General features: G+C 43.6%; 1 protein-coding gene across 1 annotated transcript in view; it reads right to left on the reverse strand.

Annotated features, from left to right (window-relative positions):
• LOC140425861 (uncharacterized) overlaps positions 1-13077 on the reverse strand; it is a 148894-nt gene that overhangs the window by 98775 nt on the left and 37042 nt on the right. The window contains exons 2-4 of the mRNA XM_072510245.1: positions 12683-12717; positions 6932-7071; positions 5278-5330 (exon numbers count right to left, since the gene is read on the reverse strand). Of these exons, the coding sequence (XP_072366346.1) occupies positions 5278-5330; positions 6932-7071; positions 12683-12717 (228 nt within the window). The remainder of the gene's footprint in view (positions 1-5277; positions 5331-6931; positions 7072-12682; positions 12718-13077) is intronic.

Below are 13077 nucleotides of genomic sequence, written 5' to 3' on the forward strand. Positions count from 1 at the left end.
CCACTAGTCACCACATTCCGGCACCTGTTCGGGTACACAGAGGGAGAATTCAGAATGTCCAAAGTATGGACACCGAGCCATGTAAGGAGATGTGGTCAGATGACCAAAGGCTCGGGCAGAGTAATTGGTCAGAGTGTCTTCGGGACAGAAAGTGAGATACAGAAGCAGAGAGGCGTGCGTATGATTTCCTGAATCTTCCTCAAATGAGCCCATCGTGCCAAATTTTAAGCAAATTTGAACGCTCTCACAACTATCCTAAACTAATTGTAGCAGCTTCTTCTTCACCCCACTACCCATGTCTTACTCTACTAAACATGACGAGCTCTTCAGCCTGAACTCCTTGGGGTGTCTCTTTTTCCTATGCTGCCACTTCACAAGGTTGGTTTCGACCATTGGTTACAAGGGGAACGTGGCCATGAGAATAGTGATCCTGTTGCGCCCAGAGAACATATGCTGCGTGACGATGGTAGATCTTGTCTGGACATATTCCACAGGCTGAAGAGCACAGCATCGAACTCTCTGCAGTCTCGGGCACATTTCTCAGCCATGTGCTTGGCTGAATGCACTGCCCTTTTTGCCAGGCCATTGAATTGGGGTTACAATGAACGACTCATGATGTGCTCAAAGTCACATGCAAAGTCATAAGACCGTTGCATCTGAAAATATCAGTCGCAGTGAATGACCATGGGAAATCTGGGACCTCACGTAGGTGCAATGGTTCTTTGATTTGATGTGGCTTGAGTAGATTACATAGCCACACCTGGATACGTCTATCTCCATATCTACATATATCGATGGCCAGAATCAGGATTCCTTTGCCCTTGGAGGAGTACCTCTGCAAAAGAGGTATGATGAATTGCTGACCACACAATGTCAGCCTGTCTTGTACAGTTATCTCCCCGTGCATAGAGAAGAATGTGCAAAGCTAAGTTCCTTTGAGGGCTCTGGCCAGCTGTTCATAAGGACTTTGTCGAATGTCTGCATACGAGATTGCCTTCAAGGAACGCTCAAGTTTCTCGATTCAATGAGATGAGAGGACCCGTATGGTCATTATGTTAATGTCCTCCTCATGATCTTCTTGGTCCATGGTAGCTAGGAAGGCTCCAGAAGGATCAGCAAGGTCCAGCTCCTTACACGTTTGTAGACAACACCAAAGTTGTAGCATTGTAGCGCTGCAGCTCGAGAAGGCGCAATGTGAAGAGGATTTTTATGAATAGTGGGTGAGTGGTTCATTATCGGTTACAACACTTGCAGGACGACCATATATGAAGTCATGAAATTTCTGACAGTCTGTGCTGGGAGGCATCTGCTGACAGAAGCACAAGGGCTCAAACGTCAAATATGTAGCACCAGAAGGGCAGGGTGTGCCTGCTTGAGCTGTTTAAATGCAATAGTACAGTGTTCCTGCCAAAACCATTCCACATCTTGATGGAGGAGCTGAAGAAGAGGTCCAGTGACCACTTGACAGCAAGGAAAGAACTTGGAAAGATAATTTATCACACTAAGGATGTGCTTGTCCTGGAATTGTAATCTATCATACAGTCGCCGTTTTGTCTGGATCTGGCCTCACATCATCGGCAAGCAAGTGACCCACATAAGGAACCTGGTTGATCCAGAGTTTGCATTTAGCAGGGTTGAGCTTTAGCTACATGGTCCTGATCCGGTTGAGGACTAGACAAAGACATGCATCATGTTCCTGCATAGTACGACCCTGGTCCCGCAGTGATCAGTGTTGGGACCCTTGTTGTTTATATAAAAATGATTTAGACTTCAAGTTCGGGGAGGATAGAAGAATTGGTGGGGTGGAAAGTAGTGAGGAGGCTAGCTTTAGATTACAGGAGGATAATAGAAGGGCTGGTCAGATGGGTTAATCAATCAGTGACAAATGGAATTCAATCCAGGTAAGTGTGAGGTGATGTACTTAGGCAGGACAAACAAAGCAACATAAAGGGCAGGACCCTGGGAAGCACAGAGGATCAGCAGTTGCTATTGCCATTCTGTGGCCTTGTCCATGGGGACTTGACACAGCGTCGTCATGTGATCCAGCTGAATTACTTTTTCCTTTATCGTTCAGGGACACTTCGAGCTTAGATTGTTGGTGGAGTAACCTCATGCAAGTTATTATAGGTAACCTCTCGATGGCATTGCAGCTGAATAGGTCTTTATATTCCATCATTTCTGGGGCCGATTGCTGCAGAATGTGTACATCTGGACCAAGGTGGATTAATCCCAGTGTGACGCTGTCCCAAAGATACAAAAGCTTCATATATTGGTCAAGACCAGGAAACCAAAAACTGCCCTGTATGCAGTGGAGGGTGACTACACTTTTTGTGCAGAACATTTATCCGCCACATCCCATGAGGTCCATTTGAGTATTGGGATCTGGTGCAGCATAGAATCATAGAGTTTCAATGCAGGAGGCCATTCGGCCCATCGAGTCTGCACCGGCCCTTGGAAAGAGCACCCTACCCAAGACCACACCTCCACCCTAACCCAGTAACCCCACCTTACCTTTTTGGATACAAGGGGAAATTTAGCATGGCTAATCCACCTAATCTGCACATCTTTGGACTGTGGGAGGAAACCGGAGTACCCGGACGAAACCCACGCAGACACGGGGAGAATGTGAAATGAAAATGAAATGAAATAAAAATCGCTTATTGTCACAATTAGGCTTCAAATGAAGTTACTGTGAAAAGCCCCTAGTCGCCACATTCCGGCGCATGTTTGGGGAGGCTGTTACGGGAATCGAACCGTGCTGCTGGCCTGCCTTGGTCTGCTTTCAAAGCCAGCAATTTAGCCCTGTGCTAAACAGACCCTTATACTCCGTGTAATGTGCATACTCCGTACAGACAGTGACACAAGCCGGGAATTGAACTTGGGACGCTGGAGCTGTGAAGCAACTGTGCGAACCATTGTGCCACCGTGCTGCCCGGTATGGGTCAATTTCGTACAGCAACTGCCGGGGCAGGGCATTAAACTTGGCCTCTTTATTTCTAGTTTTGACTTGCGGAAGGTATGGTTAATCTGGTGAAAACCTCACCTTCCTCCATAATAGTATTGCGCTCTCACAGTAAAGCGTTTTGAGGCTTTGCACAAAATCGGAGTAACCACGTGTCTTCGAGTGAATTGATGGTCACACCAGTATGGAAACTCGCATTTCTTTGCTACAATTTTTAAAGTGTCAGCCTATGATGGAATTGACTCCGCAAACATTTGGTTGGTTATACTGAACTCATGCCAATCCAGTATGATGTTCTTTATTGACATACATATGTATTTAAACTTTTTCAGCAATATTTTGTGATCCTTCTCATCTTCCTTTGAATAATAAGGACTCAATTTCTCAACCGCCTCTAAGACCCACTAAATTTAGGAAAGTATACGCCTATACCATCCTTGATTTGTTCAGCACCGTAGTAGACAAACCACACTTTACACTTTTTCGAATTTCGTTCAGGTCTGCGACGCTTTCCTCAAACACAAACGGGTCGATGCAGCAAAGTCTCTGTGCCATTCTTCCAATTCCTGACACCATGGGTGGGATTCTCAGAGCCTCTGCGCCGATATCGTGATCAGCGCGGGGCAGAGAATGGGCGTTGATGGCGAAAACCGGCGTAACACCGCTCCTGTGACTCTCCGGTCCCCGGAGAATTGCCACGAATCGCGGTTTACGCGGCACGGATAGGGAGCCATTGACACCCCAACCCCCCGCAATTCACCGATGACAACTGGCAGAGTTCCTGATGGCGTGGTTCGAACTGTGTTTTGCCTGTCGGGAACGGTCGGCAGGGGCTGCGGACTCAGTCTGCGCCGCACATGTGGGGGGGCGGGGGGGATCCTTCACTGGGCGGGGCCTCCGGGATGGCCCCAGCGATCGGGGGCCACCGATTCGGGGGTGCGCGAGATCTCAGGGGTGCCTATATTTTCGGGGCTGCTCAGTGTTGTGAGTCCGCCATGTTGCGTGGGGCCGCCGCCACGCGCAGACTCCCAACTGAGTGCAGGGCCCCGTATCAGCAGGCAGAGCTGCGAGGAGTACTTTGGGGCCCTGCTAGCCCCCTTCAGGTAGGAGAATCACTCTGGACTTTCTTGAAGAAAGTCCAGAGTGAAACGCCCGCATTTTGAAGAATCCCGCCTCGTGTACAAGTAACTTGCGACCTGGGTCCAACAACAGTAGATGCCCATTAACAGTAACTGAGCAGCTTCTACATGCTGTGTATCTGCCCACCTTCCGGGAGAACTCCGTCACTCCCGACACATACCTTTTGCACTCCGTCATCCCAACATATACGTGACCGCCCGGTCTACAGTCAGTCTGGAGATAACAAAGGCACGAGTGAGACTTTCAGCAACAGTTGAGCTGAGAGAAGGACGATGATATGAAGGTGGAAATCAATGACCTGAGTGATGGCAAAAATATATCAGAAGCTCATCTTGTAATCAAATAGGACACCAATTTTGCAAACAGACTGCTTTAATCTGAGCCAGTTATGCAAGGGACAGGGATAGAGTTGGCACCGAGGGAACAGAGTTTGGAGTGGGAATGAAAACACTGGTTTCAATCTTCCCAATATTCAATTGGAGGAATTTTCTCCTCATTCAGTCCTGGTTGTCAGATAAACTGTCTGGTGGAGTCATCAAGAGATGCAGAGTACGGTGGAACTGGATGTCATCAGTGTTGATGTGAAAACTGCCTTAAGGTGATGTCCCAGAGAGACAGCATGAAGGTGAGAAATACAAAGTAACCTTGGGGGTCACCGCGGTGATGGTGTTGTTCATGTCGACAACAACTCAGATGACAACTGTTGCATTAACAAACCTTCTGGAGGAATTTGTCCAACCATCACGTGTTGACCAAAAAATATATGACTGGCTGCATTTAGTGCAATGTGTATTTGTCCAAGGCACTGAATGCAGTGAATTATTAAAGTGTTCAGGGAGGGGATGGATTACTGGTTTTAAAATGCTACCTGGTGTGCTGCCTGTAGGCGTATATGGCATAGAAACAAACTGCTGGGAAAACTCAGCAGATCTGCCAGCATCTGTGAAGAGGTCAAGTATATTCCTGAAGTGGAATGTATGTTGAAACACATTGCACCCAAGAAATGATTCACATACATTCAATGAACACCTTCATGTACCAATTTTGGTTGAGTTGAGTTGATTATTTTGGCACTCTGCAAGCCATGATAATGAAGACTAAAGTTTACATATGAATTAAAGATATACATTCAGCACAGCTAAGATTTTAAAACTGTTTGATGCAAAAGATCCTACCTTCTTTTGTTGCAAAGACTTTCATTTAATGCATTGAGAAATGTTCTACAATCCTTCAAAATAAAGGAAAATATGTTTGTGTATACCAAAGGATCATCTTCAGACAACATAATCCCAAGTCAGCAGGAGCATTAAAAACTGATAATCAAAGATGACTGTGAAATGGTAATGGTTGCTCCAGTGTTGAAGAATGTCTTGTGACAAAATAGATAAGCCACACATGCTTAGAGTTTGGAGTGGGAATCACTTGCATCTAAATAAAGCACTTTAATTACATTCAGTACAACATAAAACTGTCAACATTAGATTAAAAAACAGGACAAACTTGTTATGGTAGTACAGAAATGGGGGTCCTGTGGGAGCAAATTGAGGCTCAACAATCCTTAAAAAGCAGTTGATTATGCAGCTTCTAGTAAACCAAGGAGGAGCCCAATTCAGATTAGAGTGCATAGTTATCAGATGCATAGAAACTATAACACAGGAGAAAGCTGGTCTTGTGTTTAACCAATCTTGTATTCATGTTTATCCTGTACACAAGCAACAGCACATAACCTCAACACCCAAATAACCTTTACTTGGAGAGACACCATTTCAAAGACAAATAGAATCACTCTAGCCACCCAACTTCCACACACTCGCTACCACAATATTTTTGTCTTCCTCACGCAGTACAAGTTCTGAATCAAACTAGTTTGCCTTAATGATGCTCAATATTGATAAAACTTGCATTTTCATATCATCTTTAGTATACTCCAAAGCTGTTAAAACAAGATTTGACAGCAAGTCATGAAAGGAATTTTTGGGTAGATGACCAAATACTTGTTTTTTTAAAAAGTAAGTTTTAATTAGCACCTTAAAAGGAAGAAAGGGAGATAAAGAGGCAGGAAGCATGGAGGGTGGTGGGGAAATTCCAGAAGCTCGGTAGTTGAAGGGGCAATGCCAATAGTGGAGTGATTTGTCAATCTCAGAGGGCTGGAAGGATGGAGAAGGTTAAAGACATGGAGGGCTGAGGCCATGGTGGAAATTGGAAACACAGATCAAATTTTAAAAATTGAAGAATCGCTAAACCAGGAGCCAATACAACTCAGTAACCCCAGGCCTGTGGGTGAATGGGACTTGGTGCAAGTTAAGGTACAGGCAACAGAATTTTGGATAAGTTTATTTCTCGAGATTGGAAGATAGAATGCCAGCTAAAAATGGAATAGTCAAGTAAGGCATCAAAAGATATAGGTTAGGGCTTCAGCAGCAGTTAAGATGTGGCAGCACCAACTTTTCCTGCCCAACATCAGCTTCTTGAAAAAGGTCTCATCAAACTATATTTATTTTCAGCTAAGAATTCCACAGATCTGCAAGCAAAAATAATATGAACTTGGCTTCAAAATTCACCAGTTGTTTGAAACCTTAATTTGGGGTATTCAACCTTCAATCAAGCAGAATCTCTGCACATCCAATTTTCAGGTGTACAATTTAAATATTTCATATTGCAGTTTATAACCAATACTTTCAGCTACTAGTGCAACACAGAATCACACTGCATGGAAGAACAAAATTAAATTTATACAGTCAAATTACTGGCTCAGTAACCAGCCCCACATCCAAGCAATCAAAATTCTTCAAATTCTTAATCTTCCCATCGATATTTAAATGTACTTACTGTTTCAAATTCAGAATCTTTGATCTCTTTGAAAGCATTCGCATGTGGTTCATCAAACCATTTACAAATAAGACCCTCTCTTGTCTTTCTATCAGTCATTCGGCACAACGCTTCAGAAATGGCAACCTGAATTTCATAGTCTAATTGAGAAAAGAATATCTGAAATTCTGTCAATTAAATCATGGCAAAGCGAGGTGAAACATGAAGTTATGCTGCGATATCACAGTGGAAAATAATCAGACTACATTTGGTCAACTTGCAACATGTAAAAGATAAACAGGAACTTTTTAAATCGTAAAACTGTTGAGATTTGGTTCTATGATTAGAGAGATGAGCTGAAGAGATAAACTACAGTAGTTTTATCCCACAAAGCTAGCCTGGTGAGTCAACATGTGGAAAAGCAGATGCTGAAAATGTGAAATAAAAATACGCTGGCAATACTCAGGTTAGGACAGCATCTGTGGAGAGAAGCAGAGTTGATGTTTCAGTTCAGAGACCATGGGCAGGATTCTGCAGTCCCGCTGCAGTGAATAGGAGATTTGGCAGAGTGTCAAATTTTCCACCCTTGTTAGCAGTGGTACCAGGGTGGATTTGCAACGGAGAATCCCAGCCCTGATTTCAGAACATATGCGAGTTAAACAGCAAAGCAATGTTTTGGATAACATACGTTCAAGATGACCTTTGCAGGCAAAATTATTAGATTCATGATTCAGCATAACAAATATCTCAATCACGAGGAAGACAGCAATCAAGCAGTGTGAATCACACCTCAGAAGTTGACCAGCAACAGCATCACCAACCTACACCACTGAACAATACTGCCGACCTACATGGATCGGTAGAGTTTGAAGCTTCAGAGTCCATAATAACTAGTTGCAAAGTAGCTACCTTCGGGACCTTGGTTTAGAGCAGTGAGAACACGTGGGACAGACTACTTGAAAGTTCTGGAATGGCTATGGATGTAGACGCAAATTGAACATAGAAATAAGGAGGATTAGGCCAATCGATAAGATCATGTCTGATCAGGTTGTGCTCTCCCCTCTACTTCCCTGTTAAACAAAACTATCTAACCAACCCAGCCTTTAAAATGTTCAACAACCCTGCCTCCACTGTTCTCTAGTCTGTGGAATTCCTTTCCCAAACGACAGTCAGAGAAAACAAAATTCTCATTCCATCTTAAATGGGAGACCTCTTATTTTTAAATGACATCCCCTGGATCGACAGTCTCTCCCACAAATGGATACATCCTCTGGCATCCATCCCACTAAATCCCCTCAGGATCTTCTACATTTGAATCAGATCATCTCTCATTCTTCTAAACTCCAATGGATACAGGCCTGGCCTGTTCAAACTTTCCTCGTTAGATAACCCCTTAGGAAGCAGTTCAATGAAGCTTCTCTTACATTTATATCTTTTCATAAGTAAGTAAGGAGACCAGAGAAGTCCATCTGTTGTCTCACTAATGTGCTGTACAACTGTTGCAAAACGTACCTACTTTTATACTCTATTCCCCTTGCAATAAACACCAACAATCCATTTGCCTTCCTAATCACTTGCTGTACCTGAATATTAACCCTTTTAAATGATTCATTAACCAGCACACCTAAATTCCTCTTTCCACAGTCTCTCTCCCCATTTAAGATTTTATGTTTTTCTATTCTTCCTGCTAAAATGGACAAGTTCACATTTTCCCACATTATACTCCATCGGCCAATGTTTTGCACACTGGCATAACCAAACTAGATCACTTTGCACAATTTATATGTCCTTTTCACAACTTAATCTCCTATCTACCTTGGTGCCATCAGCAAATTTACAAGCCATATATTTGGTCCTTTCAGTCTTAGTATAGATGGTAAATAGTTTTGGGGAATATGCACTGAACCCCCAGTGCATATTCCCCTATTTACGGTGGAAACTACTCATTTAAATTTACGCCTGCTTACTGCTGCTGGAGGAATGCTATAATTGAAACATTACAGGCTTACATAGTGTCTTTCTATTGTAAAGGAAGACACAGAAATTTATAATGGGAATATAAAAATAACAATATATAACTTGAACATGGTAACTGAATTACCAAATACCATGGTCCAATACTGAAAACTAAATTTGGACTCAACTCAGAATAGCCTTAAAGAGATGGGGGTTTAGGAAAGGAAACAAATGGTAGCACAAAGGAAACGGAAACTCATAAGAGGCCAGGAGAACTGAGACATCAGTTTGGGATCAGGGTGGAAATTTAAAGAGGCGTTACCGAATGTTTTCATAAGTGGCAAAGAGTCAATCTATAAAATGAATATTTTTTAAAAATTAGTTTATGGGTTGCAGGCCAGCATTTATTGGTCCACATCGTGGACCACTGCAGTCTCGGAGGTGTAGGTACACCCAATGATCTTCAGGAGGGAGTTCCAGGATTTTTACCCAGCTGTAGTGAAGGAACGGCAATATATTTCCAAGTCAGGATGGTAAGCGAGTTGGGAGGCGAACGAGAAGCCAAAATGTAGATTTTCTTTCAAGGTGGAGACAGTCTTGGACTCAAAAGAAAATATAGGTCGGCAAAGACATGAGCAGGCTGTGAACATGGCTGTGTGATGAAATATAGGCAGAAGAGTTTTATAATACCCAAATTTGTTGGAGAATGGCAAATTAAAGATCAACTGTGTGGGCATTAAAATGATAGAATCACTATTGATGAGGAAGGTCACTCACCCCATCAAGACTGCACCGACCCTCCGGAAGAACACCCTACCTAGCCATAATCCCCTGCCTATCCCTGAGCACTGATCATGGTCAATCCACCTAAACAGCACATCTTTGGACTGTGGGAGAACACTGGAGCACCCAGATCTGGTTTAGTCAGAAGTGGTTAAATAGAAGATTGCATCAGTGGCATTAGCAGTAGGTCTAAGACAGTCTGCTTAATGTATGAAATCACAGATCAAACATTGGGTGCCAGACTGATAACCAAAGACAAAGTGGAGAATTGGAACTGTCATCAGTTTATGTCAGGAAGCCAAGCATGTAGTGGGGCAGAAGAGATTGCCCAAGGATTGATCTTCGAGTGATGCCTGCTGTATTTATTTGGCAGGAAAATGAACAATTACTGCAAATGCTGTGGACACTATCCAACAGCCAAGTGTTGAACCAAGTTAAGGCATTTCATTGCAAGACCATGGAGAAGGAAGGTATTGTCAACTATATCAAAGAATGCTAACAAGACCAACAATTAGTCAATCATTGGAGAGGTCATTTGTGACTTTAGTTAGAGCTTATTTGGTGCTACAGCAATGGTGGAAATTGAAAGATTCTGTTATAACCCTCAAGGGTCTTAAGGGGTGGGAACAGGTGTGTCCTGTTCACAAGGAACAGGACAAATCCAACCCAGAAATTTACCACCCAACCAAGCAGTCTACTCTCCATCATCAGCAAAGTGATGGAGGGAGTTATCAACAGTGCTTACTCAGCAATAACCAGCTCACGGACGCTCAGTTTGGGTTCCACCTTCTTCTGACCTGGTCACAGCCTTGGTTCAAATATGGACAAAAGAGCTCAATTTTACATAGATACATACAGTGCAGGAGGTGGCCATTCGGCCCATCATGTCTGCACCAACCCACTTTAAGGCCTCACTTCCACCCTATCCCCATAACCCAATAACCCCTCCTAACCTTTTTTGGACACCAAGGGCAATTTAGCATGGCCAATCCACCTAACCTGCACGTCTTTGGACTTTGAGGTGAGGTGAGAGTGACTGCCCTTGATGTCAAGGCAGCATTTGACTGAGTATGGCATCAAGGAGCCCTAGCTAAACTGGAGTCAATGGGAATCAAGGGGAACTCTCCACAGGTTGGAGTCATACCTGGCACAAAGGAAGATCGTTGTGGTTGCAAATCAGTCATCTCAGCTCCAGGATATCACTGCAGGAGTTCCTCAGGGTAGCGCCCTAGGCCCAACCGTCTTCAGCTGCGGTGGGGCAACACGGTAGAAAATTGTTAGCACTACTGCTTCACAGCATTATGGACCCGGGTTCCATACCTGGTTTGGGTCACTGTCTGTGCGGAGTCTGTACGTTCTCCATGTGAATGCGTGGGTTTCCTCCTTGTGCTCCAGTTTCCTCCCACAGTCCAAAGATGTGCAGTTTAGGTGGATTGGCCAGCTAAATTGCCCCATAGTGTCCAAAATCTAGGTGCAGTTGCTGGGTTACAGGGATAGCGTGAAGGTGTGGGCTTGGGTAAGGTGCTCTTTTAGGGGACGATGTAGGCTCAATGGGCTGAGTTACCACCTTCTGCACTGGAAATTCTATGATCAATGACCTCCCTTCCATCATAAGGTCAGAAGTGGGGATGCTTGCAGATGACTGCACAATGTTCAGCACCATTCGCGACTCCTCAGATAATGAACTACAATTGCAGCAAGACCTGGATAATATCCAGGTTTGGGCTGATAAGTGTCAATTTACATTCACGCCACACAATGACCATTTCCTACAGGGGAGGATCTAACCATTGTCCCTTGACATGCAATGACATTACCATCGCTGAATCCTCCACAATTAGCAACCTGGGGTATACCCACTGAGCTGAACTAGCCATATTAATACTGTAGCTACCAAGGGAGGTCAAAGGCTTGGAGTAAGTCACCCCCTGACCCTCTGTCCACCATAAACAAGGCACAAGTCAGGAGTGCAATGGAATATTCTCCACTTGCCTGGATGAGTGCAGCTCCAACAATACTCAAAATCCTCAACACCATTCAAGACAATGCAGCCACCTTGATTGCTCCCCCTTCCACGAACATTCAAATCCTCCACCACCGATGAACAGTGGCAGCCATGTGTACCATCTACAAAATGCACTACAGTAACTCACCAAGGTTCCTTAGACAGCACCTTCCAAACCCACGACCACTACCATCTAGAAGGACAAGAGCAGCAGAACCTCACCACCTGGAAATTCCCCTCCAAGTCACTCACCTCCCTGACTTGGAAATATATCGTCATTTCTTCACTGTCACTGGTGCAACATTCTGGAACTCATCCCCAACAGCACAGTGTGTTTACCTATACCTCAAGGACTGCAGCGGTTCAAGGCGGCAACTCACCACCACCTTAAGGGCAATTAGGAATGTGCAATAAATGCTGGCCTAACCAGCGACGCTCACATCCCATAAATTAATTTTTTAAAAAAATTAACTTCCACATGAACCTTGCAAAATACAAGTTCCCCCATTATCGCTGTTGTATATATAAAGCTAGCCGGTTAGGCACCGCCAAGGCAGGCCCAGTTGGGATCTACCATGTGACGAAGGCAACTCCTTTGTGGCCTTATAAAACATTCAAACAGGTGAACGTTAAAAGAGAGAGTCAGGATCGTGTCATCTTAGACGGTTTCCCCAAGGGCTAGACTTTATTATAAAACAAAATGCTGGAAAAACTCAGAAGGTCTGGCAGCATCAGTAAAAGGAGAGACAGAGTTAATATTTTGAGGCCAATAGGAATCTTCTATGGGTAGATTTTATTTCTGGATTATATGTCCCAATATTAGTTAAATGAGGAAAATAACTAATCTTTTTTAAAAATTGGAACTACCATTTGGCTATCAATTTATTTTATGGCTGATTCAAGACCAAGAAACGAAGCCTGGAAACAATTTGTCTGTCGAACTGAAGCATGGGAGAGGAAAACTGACTCAGCTCTCCTTAAACAAAACATCCAGTGTAGATTATATGTAAAACAATTGTTATCCTTACCACCAACCTCCATAATGGTTCTTGCTAAATCAAGCCTGTAAAAACAATGTCAAAATTATTCATTTTTTCAAAGCAATATATATCTAGACTCAGCATTAATAAAGCTTGTGTGTCAGGTATGATTAAGGCTAGAGTTGGGCAACCTCCATTTAGCCTTCGGCAGAAGAAACACCTTCATTTTCACTCGTGCCATCAAAGTTGACACATCAAACACATGTGCTGAATGTTTTTTCTTCAAATGTGGACTTGCACACCAACAGGGTCTGGCGTAATTGATACAAGAATTTCAAGTTACTGATAAAAATTGAATCTCATTTTAACTTAGACTCAAACTTTTGCCCAAATAAGAATCAGTTGTACATCATACAGTTCGCAACAGGATGGGTTTCAATTTG

The sequence above is a fragment of the Scyliorhinus torazame genome, chromosome 6, assembly GCF_047496885.1.
Source record: "Scyliorhinus torazame isolate Kashiwa2021f chromosome 6, sScyTor2.1, whole genome shotgun sequence".
NCBI lineage: Eukaryota > Metazoa > Chordata > Chondrichthyes > Carcharhiniformes > Scyliorhinidae > Scyliorhinus > Scyliorhinus torazame.